We start from the raw sequence: 20,377 nt of genomic DNA, 5'->3' as shown, positions 1-20,377 counted from the left end.
ATGCTGTAATTTTCCTATTCTAAAATGACATTTCCTTTTCTGGTATTATTATGGACTGTTCATTACAACAATAGAATACATTATATTAAAGGAAAATGCTCATTCTGCACAGGCAGAGAGTACAAATTGAAACCAAGTTTATACATTATCTGTTTGATAGGTCTACACTGACTACAGTAGGTGGAAAGTCAATAGTTTCACAACAAAAGGTCAACATGCAGAATGTCGACATTGACAAAATATCGACATGCAAAAGGTCGACGTTAACAAAAGGATGGCACAAGCAAAAGGTTAACATGAAAAAGGTCGACACCTGCAAAGTTCGACTTGGGTTTTTCACCTTTTTGGTTAAATTTTTTTAGACTTTTACATACTTGAAATCCAAGCAGGAAGCATGGCAAGCAAAGCAAGCCAAGCGGTGGGGATAATGTCGAGTGGTGTCAAACACAAGGCACTTTTCTCTGCCTCCCACTCTACTACCTCTCCTCTTGACCCTATACCCTCGCAAATAAGTAAATCTCTGTCTCCTGTGCTCATCCCAATCTTAACTAAAATATGTAACCTCTCTTTCTCTACTGGTGTCTTTCGTTCATTGTTCAAACAAGCAGTTATTACTCCAATTCTGAAAAAACAGAATTCTGATCCAAGCTCTCTCTCAAACTACCGTCCCATTTCTCAACTTCCATGCACCTCCAAACTACTTGAAAGACTTGCCTATACTCGCCTCACACACTTTCTTAACTCACACAACTTAATGGACCCGCATCAGTCAGGCTTTCGTGCCCAACACTACACAGAGACAGCACTGACTAAAGTTGTGAATGATCTGGTCACTGCTAAGTCTAAAGGCCACTACTCACTACTAATTCTTCTAGATCTCTCTGCTGCTTTTGACACTGTTGACCACACACTTCTCATACAAACACTACAATCCATAGGTCTTAAAGACACAGCCTCATCCTACCTATCTATTGGTTCTCATCCTACCTATCTAACCTCTCCTTTAGTGTTCGTTTCTCTGATTCTACCTCCTCTTCGCTACCTCTTTCAGTTGGAGTACCTCAGGGTTTAGTTTTAGGTCCCCTGCTTTTCTCGATCTATACCTCATCTCTTGGCAAACTAATCAGCTCCTTTGGATTTCAGTATCATCTGTATGCGGATGATACTCAGCTCTACCTATCCTCCCCGGACCTGTCCCCATCTGTATTGAGCCGTTTCTCTGAATGCCTTTCTGCTGTTTCATCCTGGATGTCATCTCGCCACCTCAAACTTAATATCTCAAAAACAAAATGAATTATATTTCCGCCAATAAATAGTAGTTACCAACCTGATATCTCTATCGCTGTTGAGAAGATGACAATCACTCCTACCTCTCAAGCTCGCTGCCTAGGTGTAATCCTTGACTCAGAACTTTCCTTTGTACCCCACATTCAATCTGTCTCAAAATCATGCCACATGCACCTAAAAATACATATATAAAATTCGCCCTTACCTTACACAAGACACTGCAAAAACTCTAATCCATGCTCTCATCATCTCACGCATTGATTATTGCAATAGTCTCCTTATTGGCCTTCCCCAATACAGACTCTCACCACTTCACAGTCCATTATGAATGCAGCTGCAAGGCTAATCTGCTTAGCCAGACATTCATCGTCTGCAAAGCTACTCTGCCAGTCACTTCATTGGTTACCTGTATTCTACCGTATTCAATACAAAATTATTTTACTTACACACAAAGCCATAAACCAAACTACACCAACATACATATCTTCTCTTATCTCAAAATATCTTCCAACACGACCTCTACGCTCCTCCCAAGATCTGCGTCTCTCATCCACACTCATTACTCGCTCCCATTCCTGACTGCAGGACTTTCTACGGGCTGCACCCACTCTGTGGAATGCCCTCCCATGCACAATAAGACTCTCCTCCAGTCTCCAAACCTATAAGCATTCCCTAAAAACTCATCTCTTCAGGCAAGCTTATCTAATTCCAGAACCAGTCATAAAACCTTGCATTCTGATGGAATCAATGCAATAAAGAATACAGTATCTATCCTTATGTATCAATGCCTATTTCCCTATAGATTGTAAGCTTGCGAGCAGGGCCCTCCTACATTTTGACTGTCTGTAAATACCCTGTTTTGTTGTATCACTGACCCCTTTGTAAAGCGCTACGGAATATGCTGCACTATATAATAAACTGTTAATAAATAAATAAACACAACACTGACACACAAAAAAAGTAAAAACTCATGTTGATCTTTTCATGTGTCAACCTTTTTCATGTCGACCTTATGTCAATGTCAACCCTTTTTATCATTATCAACCTTTTGCATGTCGACATTTTGTCAAAATCAATGTTTTGCATTTTGCTGTTAGCTTATTGACTGCTTACCTAGACTGCACAGACCTTTCCATCCACTTTATAAGAATCAGGCACATACTGTATATATGTTCTATAATAATTATACATATTGTAAGTTACTATGATAAACAATAGTTTTAACAAACTGCACTGTTCAAAATGCAAGTCTTATTCCAGGGCACTGAGTCTTAGACACCGTGCCTGCAATGTACTACTGAGTTTTGTAATATAGTAGGCTGGTATTACTTACTGGTCGTCCTGGAAAGCCAAATTCACCTTTAGTTCCTGGTCGTCCTAATGGACCCTAATTTCAAAATAAAAAAGGAATGGACACTTAGTCATTGTTTGCATATCATTTACTGCGAATTAGATTACAAATAGACCTACCGATGGAGCCCTTCACTGTTGCAAGGGCTGGTGATAGAATAGTCAGCCCTCACCAGCCACCAGGCCAGGCCATCCGTCGAAAGGGGGCACGCATGAGACAATCACGCACCCCATCCCGCTGCCGTCCGCCACCTCCCCGTCGCTGTTGGTCAATCCCCACTGCCAACAGCGGTGGGGACCATTTGACTGTGATGCTCGCACGTCCCAGTCAAATGGAGCACCTCTCCACCGGCGAATGCCAGCAGGGACATTCTGGTGATTCCCAGCGCTGGCTGAGTGGCGTTCCATCTGAACTATAAATATATTAATTAATTAATTATTGTAATTTAGCAGCTTCAAAACTGAAGAGATCAATACATGATTTGCTGTAAAAATTAGGTTAAAATTAAAACAGTTTAAAACATTTGATGACATAATAAAATAATTGACAGGAAATGTTTTGGACGATAACTTTATGTCACAGTATCTAGAACCAATTTTTAGCTACTTAAAGCAAATAAAGCAGGACTTTTTTGGGAGTGTTTCATTGCTAATCCCATTGTTCTATACTAAAACAATCTTTCCTTTTCGATATTATATGATGGATGCTGTTCCTCCTATTATTTAAAGGTTCTAGGCTTTTGCATTTTCTGCAAATGTTTTTGCAGATTTGTGTTCTTAAATCTAAGGTATGGTGCATATAGTAATAAGACTTATTTTTAACTATGAAAATCAATTCCCCACGATGATGATTCTAGTGATAATAATATTATTTTTCATAGCTCTGATTATAGAGATTGAATAAATTTTAACATTTCATGTCCCGCAATCAGGATCTGATTATCCAATTCATTAGGCTGCAGCCTGGGGTGCTGGGTCCTGGGGAAATTGCCACTGTCACAGAGGCTGGGAAGAGGAGATCCTATGAGATCGCCGCCGCCGAGGCTGAGATTACTGCAGCGGCCTAACTATAAATTTTGCTCCCCCCTGCCAAAAAGTTTGTGGCGCCCCCCCCCCCCCCCTCCAGGCTCCTCTCCAGCATGTTTCCCTAGAGTGTGACGTGATGACATCACACGCATAACGGAGAAACTAATGGAGGATAGAGGAAGAGAGACCAGCAGACACTGCTTCTTCCCTTGGCTCTGACGCATCCCATTCCACCCTAGCATGCCCATCCGCCCGCCCATCCGCCCGCCCATCCTGTACACAGTAGCCAATATCCGGCTCTGTGTACAGTCAATTGAATCAGTGGGGGAATTTGTCATCTCTGCCATGGGCCCACCCGCGCTGCGGCTGACCCGCTTCCAGTGCTCAGTCAGTGGGCAGTGGCAGGCAGCAGTATATCAGTGCGTCGAGCGGGTGCCAGCGCCCACACAGACCCTGCTGCTGCTTGCTCCCCCAAGCGGCTGCTGGGGCTGCCTTACAGTAGTTACACCAATGGATTACTGCCACTACCACCAGTGCCAGCACTGCTAGGGTGGTAGGTGGCAATATGAATGGTGCTGAGGCCCAAGCTACTGCCACTGCTTCTCCTTAACAGTCATACTGCCCCAACATCAATTGCTAGATGGTGGGTTTAGCAAAAACATGGTCAAACATTAAGGTGCCTACTGTAATTTCTGCATCTAATCTTCAAGGAGTACAGTGATAACAACACATCACGGAAACAAGTTTGAGCTGGAGCAACGCCTGTGGTAGACATTCTTGTCCAGCCACATCATTGCTCATCTTGAATGCCTGTCCTGCCATTATCATAAATTTAGCCTCAATTGGTGATTTGTCAAGGAAGCACCAGTAGATGGTGATGAGTATGTCAATGTGCAACACCTTAGACTACAGTATTCCTACAGTTTGTGACCATTAACAAAAAGAAGGATGAACCAGCCTGCTTTCTTTTCAAATTGCCAAAGCACAAATAGGCATTTTAGGGTAAAGCATTTAACATCAGCATATAACATCTGGCCCCAATCTGACTGTTTCTATTGCAGCAGCAGAGTAAGCCCTGGGGCACACAAAGGTACCATTGAGAATGTTGTCAGTAGGACAATGAAACATGTCAGGAAGCACCTGCTGATTTTAACAGTATTGGTATACTTTTGGTTGTCATTGGACTTCCCGTTTGAGAGTGACTCTAAGACCAGCTACCCCTGGGCACATAGCTGAAAAAGGGTACTTGTTTCCTAGCACGGCGCCAGCAATTTTAATTGTATCCATCGGGTCCGAAAAAATCGGGTCGTTCGCATCAAGTGCAACCGAATCGCATGTGATGCGATCGACGCGATTTTTACATTGGAACCAATGAAAAATGGTCCCTGAGACCCGATTTTACATTGGGCCCAGATCCCAATTTTCATTGTATACCCACCCTGATGGGTCAAATCCCCCCCATTGTTAACGCCACCCCACGATGAACTCCAACCCGAAGCGTGGCGAGCGCAGCAAGCCCACGAGGGGCAGCGGTACGCATCTTCCGACCTTTTCATACCCCCACTATCCACGTCGTTGTGGAGTTGATTTTATATAGTGTGGCGAGCGCAGCGAGCCACCGAGCATGAAGCGTAGCGAGCCCCGCAAGGTATTCACAGGTATTACGCGTCCCCTTGCTGGGCTCGCTGCACTCGCCACGCTTCGGGCTCGCCACACTATATAATATCAACTCCACGCCGACGTGGATAGTGGGGGTATAAAAAGGTCGGAGGACGCATACCGCCGACCGCTCGCCATGCTTCGGGTTGGCGTTCATCGTGGGTTGGCGTTAACAATGGGGGGGCATTTCACATACAAATTACAATCAAAAATCGGGTATACAATCAAAAATCGGGTATGGTGGGCCATTTAACATTGTTCCCTATGTAAAATCGGGTCCATCGCATTGGTCGCATTGTATGCCATTATAATGGCATAAATTGGACCTGATTTTACATAGGAATTTAACATTGAGTACAATGCATACAATGTTAAATCGCGTTGGTCGCGTCGGTTGCATCGCATGCCATTATAATGGACCCGATTTTGTAATTGTCGGGAAAGGTTAAAAAAAAGCCCGAAATCGAGTCGGTCGGGTCCCATCGCATACCTTAACTTAAGGTATGCGATGGGACCCGATGGGCGCTGTGCTAGGAAACAAGTACCTGAAAAAGTGCCACCATATTCCAACCACTTTGGGATACTGCTCACTGAGGATTACAAATATCGCAACATGGTTGAGGACACCCCCCTCCCCCCACACTTGGGGACTGCTTATATCCTCCAGCGTTATTCTATTAATCATGCAAGGTAAATGGACTCCCATTAATTATTCAACATCAAAATGGAACTACCCAGGGGAAATTGAACACTTCTAAGAGCTCCTAAAAAGGACATCAAACGGGACTACACACCAATAAGTATACAACCTACATTCCCATATTATTTTATTGAGTATTATGTATCTTTATAATATATGTAAAAATATTTGTCTTATTTTTATACCCCATTAATTTGAGCATTTATAGTAATACATTTTGTGCATTGTTTTTAACAATTAACTGATTGATCCATTTTTTTAGCTCCACCTTTTGTTGTTATTTGTACTGTATCTTTGTTAGGGGTTTTGACACCCCCGAGTAGGAGCAGCTTGACACAACACCCTTTTAGTCGGTCGCTTATTTTTGGACATGAGGCTATAAGTTAACCCCCTTGTACATTGCACAGGGCTCTGCAATGTGACAGAGCAGCGATAAGGTCTGAATAACCCCCAAAATGTTTCTCAAATAGGCAAAACCATGTGCATTCGAGTGGGGCAGATGTAAGAGAAGGAAGGGGCTATGGAAACATTCAGTTATAGACCTTCTGTCCAACCCTGTAGATTAGCATACAATTCTGAGAATAGCATAGCATTAGGGCCCACATGAGCATAAATACATGCCAGGGAGCATTTTAACCAAAACCTGTCAGTACTTTTACATTAAGCTAAATCCAAGCAGACAGTCTTAAACTTAAAATTACAACCACAACCGATGTCAAAAGGGCAAAATGTTTTTACTATGTAATAAGATAAGCACTAAATTAAAATCATTATCCATAACCACAAACTGCAAAAACATTTAACACTGGGCACAATTCAGAGTTAATACCAAATTCAAAATCTTTCTCAAATGGACAAATCATGTGCACTGCAGGTGGGGCAATTGTAACTTGTGCAGAGAGAGTTAGAGTATTTTGTTTCTGTGCAGGGTAAATACTGACTGCTTTATTTTTACACTGCACTTGTTACATTTGCCCCACCGGTTGTGCACATGGTTTTGGCCATTAGAGAAAGATTTTGCTTTTGCGATCCGTGCTGAATCAGGCCCTGTATCTTTTGAAATAAAGGAATACAGCCTCTCCATGAATGTTAATGTAATAAAGTGCATGAGATTACCACAGGTCCAGGCGGCCCCGTCATACCGGGCTCTCCCTTAAAGAAATTAAATAAATTATATTAGAATTATAATTAAATGATTACATGTTTGTTAATATGATTTCTTAACAAAAATAAGAAGTTTTTAAATGTATTGCATGTAGCTGTTTAAACAATTTGTAGGAAACAATACAAATGCAGAGAAGAGAACATAAAAGTCACAGAATATAGTATTTACGCTTGATTATTACAATAATTTCACACATTTTACAAATTTTAGCGATTACAGGAATTTCTCAATGTAATGAATTCAATAATTAATTTATATGTCTATAGTTTTTGTTCACAATACGTTTTTTAATATTTTGTGCTTCGGTATTGACAATTTAACTGTACTGCATATCATAGGGAACACCAATTTGGTAATATTTCAAATTCGGTTCAAGATGTAGATAATCGCTAATGGTTTTCCAATACAGAAAGAATTCTGTATATTATATTAATTGATAGCTAAGAAGAATTAGCTCACTTTATATTAAGAATAAGTGATGAAGTCATTAGTACTTGTGTAATAAGGGGCTAATTCAGGTTGGATTGCATAAGCATCTTGCATCTTGGAGAGGGACAAGGTGATCGCTTCTGCCACTGGATTGCATATGATAAGTGAGCATCTTAACATATACAATCCATGCTGTACTAGGCCCTAAGCACCACATTTGTGTGCTTGACATGCTTCTATTGAATACATCTTTTAAACACTATACAGTATAAGTAACTTGGCATATGTATAATTCTCATAATGCTTTATTTTTTTAATGCATTGTTATAAGCTATTGAATTACCCAAGTGAGCACATTAATTAAGAGAGCAAGATGCTTACTTTAACCCCTTCCTGACAGAGCCAGTTTTTGCGTTCCTGACAGAGCCCTTTTTTTCAAATCTGACATGTATCACTTAAGTGGGGATAACTTTTTTTTGCTTTTACTTATCCCAGTGATTTTGAGATTGTTTTTTCGTGACACATTGTACTTCAAATTAGTGGTAAATTTGGGTCGATACAGTCTGTGTTTTTTTGTGAAAAATACCAAAATGTCGTAAAAAAATGGAAAATTTTGCAATTTGCAAAATGTTAAATTTTCTGCTTGTGAGACAAATAATCATACCACTCAAAATAGTTAATAACTAACATAGACCATATGTCTACTTTATGTTTCCATCATTATTTCAACTTCCTTTTAATTTTTTTGGACACTAGGAGGCTTACAATATGAATAGCAAATTCTCAAATTTTCAAGAAAATTTCAAACACTGATTTTTTTAGGGACCAGTTCAGTTCTGATGTGACTTTGAGGGACTTGTATGTGAGACACCCCCATAAATGATACCATTTCAAAAACTGCACCCCTCACAGTATTCAAAACAGCATTTTGGAAGTTTGTTAACCCTTTAGGTGTTTCACAGGAATTAAAACAAAGTGTAGGTGAAATTTCAAAATTTCATTTTTTTTGCAGATTAGCAATTTTTATACATTTTTCTAAGGAACACAGTACATTTTACTAGAGAAATGTGACTAAAAATTGATTCCCCCAATTCTTTTGTTTTCATAAATATCCTATATGTGGCCCTAGTGTGCACGTTGACCAAACCACAGGCTTCATAATAGAAGGAGCACCTACTTGATTTTGGAGCCTCCTTTTTATGAGATTATTTTTTAGGCACCATGTAGGTTTCTAGGCACCATAACATGCTAAAATTTAGGAACCCCCCCACAAGTGACCCCATTTTGCAAACTACACCCCTCAGGGAATTCATCTAGGGGTATAGTGTACATTTCAAACCCCCAGGGGTTTCACCAATTGTGGTACAACTGGGCAGTGAAAATGAAAAATTAAATTTTTTACACAAAAATGCAGTTCTGGCTCAAAATTTTTCATTTTCAGAAGGTATGAAGGAGAAAAAGCACCCCAAAATCTGTGCCCCAATTTCTCCCGAGTACGGCAATGCCTCACATGTGACCAAAAAATACCATTTGGGTGCATGGCAGGACTCAGAAAGGAAGGAGTGATTTTTGGATTTTGCAGCTCAGATTCTGGTGGAATGTTGGTGGGTGCTATGTTGCATTAGCAAGACCCCCCAAGCACCAATACAGTGGAACCCCCCCACAAGTGACCCCATTTTGCAAACTACACCCCTCAGGGAATTCATCTAGGGGTATAGTGTACATTTCAAACCCCCAGGGGTTTCACCAATTTTGATACAACTGGGCAGTGAAAATGAAAAATTACATTTTTTTACACAAAAATGCAGTTCTGGCTCAAAATTTTTCATTTTCAGAAGGTATGAAGGAGAAAAAGCACCCCAAAATCTGTGCCCCAATTTCTCCCGAGTACGGCAATGCCTCACATGTGACCAAAAAATACCATTTGGGTGCATGGCAGGACTCAGAAGGGAAGGAGTGATTTTTGGATTTTGCAGCTCAGATTCTGGTGGAATGTTGGTGGGTGCTATGTTGCATTAGCAAGACCCCCCAAGCACCAATACAGTGGAACCCCCCCACAAGTGACCCCATTTTGCAAACTACACCCCTCAGGGAATTCATCTAGGGGTATAGTGTACATTTCAAACCCCCAGGGGTTTCACCAATTGTGGTACAACTGGGCAGTGAAAATGAAAAATTAAATTTTTTACACAAAAATGCAGTTCTGGCTCAAAATTTTTCATTTTCAGAAGGTATGAAGGAGAAAAAGCCCCCCAAAATCTGTGCCCCAATTTCTCCCGAGTACGGCAATGCCTCACATGTGACCAAAAAATACCATTTGGGTGCATGGCAGGACTCAGAAGGGAAGGAGTGATTTTTGGATTTTGCAGCTCAGATTCTGGTGGAATTTTGGTGGGTGCTATGTCGCATTAGCAAGACCCCCCAAGCACCAATACAGTGGAACCCCCCCACAAGTGACCCCATTTTGCAAACTACACCCCTCAGGGAATTCATCTAGGGGTATAGTGTACATTTCAAACCCCCAGGGGTTTCACCAATTTTGATACAACTGGGCAGTGAAAATGAAAAATTACATTTTTTTTACACAAAAATGCAGTTCTGGCTCAAAATATTTCATTTTCAGAAGGTATGAAGGAGAAAAAGCACCCCAAAATCTGTGCCCCAATTTCTCCCGAGTACGGCAATGCCTCACATGTGACCAAAAAATACCATTTGGGTGCATGGCAGGACTCAGAAGGGAAGGAGTGATTTTTGGATTTTGCAGCTCAGATTCTGGTGGAATTTTGGTGGGTGCTATGTCGCATTAGCAAGACCCCCCAAGCACCAATACAGTGGAACCCCCCCACAAGTGACCCCATTTTGCAAACTACACCCCTCAGGGAATTCATCTAGGGGTATAGTGTACATTTCAAACCCCCAGGGGTTTCACCAATTTTGATACAACTGGGCAGTGAAAATGAAAAATTACATTTTTTTACACAAAAATGCAGTTCTGGCTCAAAATATTTCATTTTCAGAAGGTATGAAGGAGAAAAAGCACCCCAAAATCTGTGCCCCAATTTCTCCCGAGTACGGCAATGCCTCATGTGTGACCAAAAAGTGGCAGGACTCAGAAGGGAAGGAGTGATATTTGGATTTTGCGGCACAAATTCTGGTGGAATGTTGGTGGGTGCTATGTCGCATTAGCAAGACCCCCAAAGCACCAATACAGTGGAACCCCCCCACAAGTGACCCCATTTTGCAAACTACACCCCTCAGGGAATTCATCTAGGGGTATAGTGTACATTTCAAACCCCCAGGGGTTTCACCAATTGTGGTACAACTGGGCAGTGAAAATGACAAATTACATTTTTTTACACAAAAATGCAGTTCTGGCTCAAAATTTTTCATTTTCAGAAGGTATGAAGGAGAAAAAGCACCCCAAAATCTGTGCCCCAATTTCTCCCGAGTATGGCATTGCCTCATATGTGACCAAAAAATACCAGTTGGGTGCATGGCAGGACTCAGAAGGGAAGGAGTGATTTTTGGATTTTGCAGCTCAGATTCTGGTGGAATGTTGGTGGGTGCTATGTGGCATTAGCAAGACCCCCGAAGCACGGTGAAATGATGAACCTAATAATCCATAGATGTGTGGTATATTTTAAAACACTCCTTTATACATAGGCCGGGTTTGTCGGGGCAAGTTTCACAGTGGAAAATAGTTTCCTTTCTTTTTCCCTTTTTATAGCAAACTTTGCACCTTTTTTGTGTCCTGCCCTTTCTTGCAGTGGAGGGGATTTCGTTCGGAAAATGCTGCCCTGGTACAATACGGGGGCCAGTACTAGAAGTACTGGGGCCCTCTGCCTGCTGGTTCCCAAATACTAGGCCCTTTATGACTTCCTCTTGAAAGTGCATAAATGTCACCCTCTGGCCGGTAGAACAGGATAGCACGTAAGCGTTATACAGTGCCATCTGGATGATATACACGGCCAGCTTCTTGTACCAGATTTTTGTTTTCCGCAGGGCACTGTACGGCTTCAGTACCTGATCTGAAAGATCCACTCCGCCCATGTACCTATTGTAATCCAGGATACAATTAGGTTTTGAGGTGTGGGTACTGGTACCTCGTACAGGGACGGAGGTGGTACTGTCTCCGTGAATTGTTGTCAGTATAAGGACATCCCTCTTGTCCTTATATTTGACAACATATTTTCGGTGCATATTCCCCTGCTTTCACCCCTTCTCATTACTTGGGCAATGTGCGTTTTTGGGAGGCCTCTTTGGTTCTTGCGCACAGTACCGCAAGCTGCTGTACCTCTTGAACCAAGGGCCTTAAACAGGGGGATGCTAGTGTAAAAGTTATCCACATAGAGGTGATAACCTTTATCCAGGAAGGGGTGCACTAAATCCCAGACAATTTTTCCACTAACACCTACGAGGGAGGGGGGGCATTCTGGCAGTTCAATTCTTGAATCCTTCCCTTCATATACCCTAAACCTGTGAGTGTACCCTGAGGTGCTTTCACACAGCTTATACATTTTTATGCCATACCTTGCCCTCTTACTGGGAAGGTACTGGCGGAATTTAACCCTTCCTTTAAAATGTATAAGGGACTCATCTATGCAAATGAATTTATCTGGGATGTACATCTCTTCAAATTTGGCACTGAAATGATCAATGACCGGCCTGACTTTGAATAGCCGGTCAAAGGTGGGATCATCTCTGGGTGGGCACTGTGCATTATCGTTGTAATGCAAAAATTTAAGGATCATCTCAAATCGAGCCCGGGGCATGGCCATACGGTAAAATGGGGTGCTGTACAGAACATCTGTACTCCAATATTGCCTAATTTCTGGCTTTTTTACTATGCCCATATGAAACACCAGACCCCAAAACGTCATCATCTCTACTGCATCTACAGGGGTCCACCTAGCAAATGATGACGTGGGGTTTTGAGCAATAAACTGCTGGGCATATAAATTAGTTTGGTCCACCATTAAATTTATAAAATCATCAGAGAAAAATAATTTGAAAAAGTCAATTTCTCTGAGACCTGTGGAATCAAATTGGATTCCTGGCATGGCCAAAAACTCAGGAACCTGGGGCTCAAAATTGTCTGGTGGTGGGGTCCATACGAGATCAATTATTGGGGGGTGGGTCTCAGCTGCTCTACGGGGGCGTCTTTGAGGGGGTCCCTCATCACCAGAGGAGGAAGAGGAGCTTAAGACGAATCCTTCAAATTCCCCGCTTGCATCACTGGCTGTGTCAGAGTCAGAGGCAAGCATGGCATATGCCTCCTCCGCTGAATACATTCTTCTGGATGACTGGGATGACATTTGGGATGACATTTGGGATGCCATTTTTATTTTTGTGTTACTGGTAGTGAAATGTTTCAACACGTGTATAGTGTAGGGGGGGGTACAAACTTTATTTCAACCCGGGGGGTATGTAGTGTGTAGTGTGTATGTAGTGCAGAAAAAAAAAATACTTTATACAAAAAAAAAAAAATTAAAGGGGTTAAAAAAAAAAAAATTGAAGGGGTTAAAAAAAAAAAAAAGTGAAGGGGTTAAAAAAAAAAAAAAAAAGGTCCTGCGCCAAAAATTGAGCACAGATGTTGGTCAGTAACGTCCGTCACAGCGCTCAAAGGCAACAGGAATTTGATCAAAAAAAAAAAATAGATCAACCCTGTGCCGAAAAAGCTGATCAGTGATGTACGTCACTGATCAGCGCACAGTGGCCACAGGACACCCACAAAATCACAGTGTGTGTAAAAAAAAAATTAAAAAAAGACCCCACAGCACCCACAAAAAAAAAAAAGGTGATCAGTGATGCGACACTGATTACCAGTGAGGGGCAGCAGGTGCACAACCTTTGGTGCAACTGACAGTGCAACTGGCAGCAACTGACAGGTATATATATAAAAAAAAACCTCTGCACCCCCAAAAAGTTGCTGATCACCTCAGATATAGTGATCAGCACAAAAGGCGGGGGCAGCAGACACAAAATTTAGCACTCTCTATCACTCTCTGTCACTATCTCTCTCTATCTCTCTATCTCTCACTATCTATCACTCTATGACACTGCAGCAGCAGCACTGACAGTTATATATATGAAAAATAACCCCTGCACCCCCAAAAAGTTGCTGGGGGTGCACAAAAGGGGGGCAGCAGACACAAAATATAGCAGTCTCTATCACTCTCTGTCACTATCTCTCTCTATCTCTCTATCTCTCACTATCTATCACTCTATGACACTGCAGCAGCAGCACTGACAGGTATATATATATATATAAAAAAACCCTGCGCCCCCAAAAAGTTGCTGATCAGTTAATTTATACTGATCAGCACAAAAGGGGGGGCAGCAGTCAGTTATATAAAAAATATATAGCACAATCTGTCACTATCTCTCTATCTCTCTCTATCTCTCTCTCTCTATCTCTCTCTATCTCTCTATCTATAACTCTATTACACTGCAGCAGCACAAAATATAGCACTCTCTGTCACTAGGCCTCTCTATCTCTCTCTATCTCTCTCTCTCTATCTCTCTATCTAATAACTCGCAGCAGCACAACACAGCACAACACAGCACATGATGTCACAAGAAGAAGCAAGATCCAGGCAGTGATCAGGTAAGTATTTAGCAAGGTTCTGGTCAGTATATGGCGGCAGCTGGGCACGGTGACCGCACTGCACGCAATTCCAGACCGGAATGGCGTCTGCAGTGCAGTCACCGTTAGTTTAAACCCCCCTCCATGGCTGTGATTGGTCCGTCGGTCCGACGAACCAATCACGGCCTTTGGGGGCGGGCGGGGTGAGGTGGGGTGACACCAGTGTCACCCTTACACCCCGCGGTGATTGGTGCTGTACTTTACAGCACCAATCACCTCCGATCCCGTGTCACCGGCGAACGTTATTCGCCGGTGACACAGAAAACGCTGTGAATGGCTGTTCACACTGAACAGCCAATCACAGCAATCGACGACGGGGGGGCGGCATCGCAGCCCCCCCTGGGCATGCAGGGACATGTCTGCTGTCAGGGACAGCAGACATCGTCCCTCTGTCACTGCGTCTCTAGACGCAGTGACAGTTTGAAGTCATGACGTATATATACGTCATGTGTCGGGAAGTACTTCCCGGCCATGACGTATATATACGTCAAATGTCGGGAAGGGGTTAACTAGAAAGAACATGTAAGAGTTTCAGCACAAACAACAACCAGGCGCATCTAGTTTACACAACATCTAGTTCCTACAACATCACAATATCAAATTAGTTTCTTCTTTTATACCTTTTCTCCTCGGACTTCTGACAACTTCATCATTAAAGAACCATCAGCCGCTATGATGGCTCCAGGTTCCCCCTTTTCACCCTGAAAAATAAAAAAATATATAGTACAATACCTGACCATTTGTGCTCTGTGGAGTTCCTTACAAATATAGTTAAATTACAGCATGGACTTCGTAAGAACAAATATAAAATGTACTTTATTTTAGAAAAGCACAAGGTATAGATCCAGAGGGCAGGATGTTCCAATATCCGACGCCTGTTTTCGACAAACCCCCCCCCCCCTGCCGACTACAGCATCGATACTAAATGCAGATGCTCTAATGTTAATAGCTGTCTTTTCCGATGCAACACCTTTTTTAGAATTCCGTGATGGATCCCTCACACAACGCAGCCCATAGGCTTCTACAGGGTATTCCCTACGCAGCGCTGACCCAGCGTGCGGTCATTAGAGCATGCAAAAATGCTGTAAAAACCCAGATAATGAGGTTTGTACCCAGTTTTTTGCTTTAGAGCATCTCCCCCAGAATCTTAATTATGGTTGTTGCCAATGAAGCATCACAAACAATATAATAATATTAATATGTTTTCAACACTGGAGAAAACAGCTTTATGTTATAACACTCCTGCTAACACAACTGGGTCATTCCATGAAATATAGGATACAATAGATTGCATTTCATACAACAAGCTAACATTTTAGTATATTTAAGATGCTAAAAGATAGAGGTGACCAGATGATTTTGTTAACTTGATTACTTCTATGTTGACTATGATGGAAAAAATGAACAAGGTGAGCTCTTGGACATCAAAGATGGTCAATGTCAGATTAAACGCAATTGAGGTCCCAAGGGAGACGAAACTCAGGGCCTCCCTCATCAATTATCTCCTAATACTATTTTGGTACTTGTGTAGTTTCAGGGCGACAGTTACGTAGTCAGTGTAGCATCCCTGTTTGAATCAGCGTAGAGTTCCTGCGGCCTGTTAGCGTAGTCAATAGAATGTGTTCCCGCGGCTGCTTAAGTAGTTAGCGTAGTCAATCTAGCTTCCCTGTCAGAATCAGCATAGTGTTCCTGCGGCCAGTGTAGTTAGCGTAGTCAGTGTCCCTGTCAGAATCAGCATACCGCAGCTTACGTAGTTAGCGTAGTCAGTCAGCGTTACACAGTTAGCGTAGTCAGTCAGCATTCTGTCAGTTATGGCTGCCGAAGCATTAACCATCTTTAACCTGCCGCAGATGGAGGAGGATGCCACATAAGAAGCTGTGGCAAGAAGGTCAGTGTACACAATGGTTTCACGGATGTCACCTGAAATTTATAACCCTTCTGCACTTCACATTTTTTTGGGCAGAGGAGCTGACAAGCATTAAATTTTGTGAGCACCACCTCATGATTTCCCCAAAAACACCATGATTTATAACAACCTTATGCTGGAGGCGTGTACCATGCATTTGATGCCGCAGCCCCAACATCAGATTGGCGGGCCTGGCAAAATAATTGAGGTGGATGAAAGTTTATTTGTACAGCAAAAAATCATGTTGGATGCATCCTGTCTCAGCAGTGGCTGTTTGGTGGCATATCCCGTGAAACAGGTGAATGTTTCGGAACACAAGTGGCAAGCCATGACGCCAGCACTCTGATGTCCACCATCCAGATGCATATTGAACCGGGTACCACCATATACTCAGACTGTTGGTGCGCGTACAACACTCAACAACTTGAGCAGGCGGGGTACCATCATGCGCGCGTCAACCACCACTACAGCTTTGTGGACCCAGACACTGGGGTTCATACCCAAAATATTAAAAGGCTCTGGAGGTCATTCAAGGGGAGGAACAAGAGACAGAGGGGCACTGTGCGTCAATACCTTGACTCCTACATGCAGGAGATTATTTAGCGCAAAACCCTTGGTGCAGAGAACGCTTTCCAGTGCATTTTACATGCACTAACTCTGATCCCAGTTTTTATAGTTTCTTGGACTTGTTATTTGATAATATTGAACATTGTTCATTGTTTTTTTTCTTCTTTATTGTTCACTAAAATCCAGTTACCAGTTAACACATGTCGTCATTACTGTTTCAGATGTATGATATGCCAGGTGTGAATGTTTTCTTTAAACACCCCCACTGTCCACGCCAGCCCGAAGTGTGGCAAGCGGACCCGTTACGCATCCTTTCGACCTGTTCATACCCCCACTATCCACGTCGGCGTGGAGTTGATTTTATAAAGTGTGGCGAACCAGCCACCGAGCCCGAAGCATGGTGAGCGCAGTGAGTGTCCCCTGGCCCCGGGGGTTTGCCAGCACAGGGGATCTGGCAGTTATCCGCGCTGTGTGAGAGGTGCTCACTAAGCTTGCCAGGGATGCCAGGGACATAGCTGCAGCTCGCAGGGACAGTACGGTGACTACGCTATCTGAGGGGGACACTACGCTAACTACACAGGGCTGCCGCAGGGACATTACGCTGACTACGCAGGGCTGCCGTGGAGACACTACGCTGACTACACTAGGCAGCCGTTGGGCTATGCTGACAATGTAACTTAGGCTGCCGCGTGAAACTACACAAGTACCACTATTTTTTATTTTACCAACCAACTAACAGTCTGTGTGGCAGATTTCTTAAGCTCAGTGAAGTGATGAAGGGTCTGGTTTTTATCACCGGCCAATCAGCTCCTAACTGTGAAGTTACAGGAGCTGTTTGGCCAGTGATAAAAACTTTATCACTTCACCGAGTTTATTAAATCCACCCCTGTGATCTGTAAACTGCAATGTGAATGATGTCTATTGGTTTATGTACTTTAAGTTGTTTATTTGAGTTGATTAATTCTTCTATATTTTGGAAATTTTCTTTCATGATCAAATCTATTTTATTATTTACTCTGCATATTTGGTATTCCAGCACTGGAGGTGGTGAATACCTAGGGAGCACAATGGAGCAAGCTGGGAGTAACTTGAAATGGCCATCCCCAGATTAAATATTTTACACACCTTCACAGTTTTTCAGGAAGATAAACAGGCATACATTGATTCATTTGTATTCTACAGGTTTGAGAATTTTGTATCAGAGCCCATTGACTGGAGACAGAAATGTAACATACTGTAAATTATATTCATGTATCATGAGTCATTTGTCAAAACTTATTTTAAGTGAAGTTTGGCTAATATTCAGGTTTTTTGCATGTGTGAGAAAGAGATATAGTTTTCGGAGACTCACGGTCACTAGCCATTTATATGTGCAACCACTGTCTGCCCTATAATTGGGTGCTGTCACTATCTGCTCTATAATTGGGTGCTGCCACTGTCTGCCCTATAAATGGGTGCTATTGTTTTATTGGCCTATATTCATGATTAGTGGTTCAGCTTGTCATGCAGATGGAAGCCCCTCCCTCAAAAAATTAAGCTAGAAAAAGCACAGGAAACAACTGCCATTGTCTGCCCTATAATTCTTTGCTGCCACTGTCTGACCTATAACTGGGTGCTGCCACTGTCTGCCCTGTCTGCTTTATAATTGGGTGCTGTCACTGTGCAGAATATTTTTTGTGCTGCCACTGTCTGCCCTATATTTGGGTGTTGCCACTGTCTGCAAATAATTTTGTGCTGCCCGACCTTCCCAACACTGACAACACTGACTCCTTCTACCATTTGCACACCCTCTGCAGGTGCCGACAGTCCAGTTGCTGATATTGACATTAAGGATTTCACTGTAGACGTACACTGGGATGAGGATATTGGTGTAGTTGGCGCTGAGGAGGAAGTTAAGGAGGATTCTGATGGAGATGTGGTTTGTAAGGCACAGGTGGAGACAGTTGTTGGCCATGGGATGAAAAAGCCCATTGTCATGCCTGGGCAGAAGACCAAAAAATCCAACTCTTTAGTCTGGAATTATTTCTACCCAAATCCAGAAAAAAACTGTCTTGCCACATGTAGTCTGTGTAAATGCATAATAAGTAGGGCTAAGGATGCTAGCCACCTAGGAACACCCTCCATTATTTGTCACCTTTAATCAGAATAAGTCATTGTCAAGTTCAGAAACTTTGGCTAAGAGCATAAGCAGTCCAGTGACACCTAAATCCCTTTGTTCTGTTATATCCAAGCGCCTGCAATCCACACCACCAACTCCTACTGTAGATGGATGTGGTGCATCTTGGTCTTTGTAGTCCAACAGTCATGACCTCACTTCCAGTCACACGGCTGGCCGGGCAGTCAGTGTTAGCCGGAGCTGGAATAAAGACGCACCTAATTCAAGCTGCACAGGTGTCCGTGAGTTTCTTGATACGCACACATCTACATGGTGTCAGAAGCGGGATCAACATGGCACATGGGCTGAGGAAGATTGACCCGTTGGTTTTCAAAGAACACATCGCTGACAACTGGCTCAGATTCAAAAGAGAATGGCACGTGTACTGCATCGCGGGCTTATCAGACAAGTCAAAGAAGGTACAGGCATACATGCTGCTGAACCTCGCAGGCACAAACGCTGTGGACAAATCAGAGGCATTCATTTACGCGGACATAGAGAGCAGAGAGAATCCTGAGGACTTACTTGCTAAGTTTGAGGAAATCTGCATGCCGGTAAAGAACGTCATAATGGACAGACATATCTTTAACAGCACAAATCAAAAGGGCGACGATACAGTGCAATCATACACCTCCACACGAAAACTACTGGCAAAGAAGTGCAACTTTGGGACACTCACAGATGAACTCATCCTTGACAGAATCGTGTGTGGCATTAGGAATGACAAGGTACGTGCACAGCTGCTAAGGGAGAAGGGTCTCACGCTAGAAACCGCCATAAGCATATGCATGCTCCATGAACAGGCAGAAAAGGGCACAAGGGAGTTAAAGAGGGACGTTGAAGTATGTGTCATGGCGGCCACCACAGCACAGCACCCCCCCAGGCAAACAGAACTGCCCCGCATATGATAAACGCTGCAATGCATGTGGCAAATGGAAGCACTTCGCCAGGTGCTGTCGCTCTAAAGACCAGACACCCACAAAGCAGCAGTCAGAACCCCGATACAGCCGCACACCCAGGCAGGTCAGCCAGGTAGACACAGACCTGGTGCATAGCACAGTCCGCACGACAGTCTGTGACAGTGTTGATCACACAGATGAGAGGGGAAAGATATTCATAAAGCTCAAGACCAAACACACCAACAGAGTGGCCACAGTCAAGATAGACTCAGGAGCCAAGTGCAACGTCATGTCATGCAGACAACTACGCAAGCTAGACCCTGCTGCACAGATCAACCCACAGGACAAAATCAACCTAATAGCATATGGAGACCAGGTCATCACCACACTTGGCACCACACGAATACAGTTCACCCGTGCTGAGTTGCTTTTCCACATTGTGGACCAACAAGTCAAATCATTGCTTGGCCTCCCGGACAGCATGAAACTGGGCCTGTTGAAACTGGGGCCTGATTTACATGCTATTCAATGACTGTCCCAGAAATGAACGATTTCCAAGACTTGTTTGATAACAGCACACTAGGAAAG

At 43.0% G+C, this 20,377-nt stretch overlaps 1 protein-coding gene across 7 annotated transcripts in view; it reads right to left on the bottom strand.

The window, feature by feature from the left end:
• Positions 1–20,377, bottom strand: part of COL15A1 (collagen type XV alpha 1 chain) — a 537,229-nt gene that overhangs the window by 96,404 nt on the left and 420,448 nt on the right. For all 7 annotated transcript variants that reach the window (XM_083188349.1, XM_083188345.1, XM_083188346.1 and 4 more), the window contains 3 exons: positions 14,883–14,963; positions 7,139–7,174; positions 2,621–2,674 (listed from right to left, as the gene is read on the bottom strand). In XM_083188349.1, coding sequence (XP_083044475.1) covers positions 2,621–2,674; positions 7,139–7,174; positions 14,883–14,963 — 171 coding nt within the window. The remainder of the gene's footprint in view (positions 1–2,620; positions 2,675–7,138; positions 7,175–14,882; positions 14,964–20,377) is intronic.

Source organism: Crinia signifera, chromosome 5 (assembly GCF_055691185.1).
Source record: "Crinia signifera chromosome 5, ASM5569118v1, whole genome shotgun sequence".
Lineage (NCBI taxonomy): Eukaryota > Metazoa > Chordata > Amphibia > Anura > Myobatrachidae > Crinia > Crinia signifera.
Note: the sequence above shows the minus strand (reverse complement) of the source record. Positions and strands in the feature narration are given on the sequence as shown.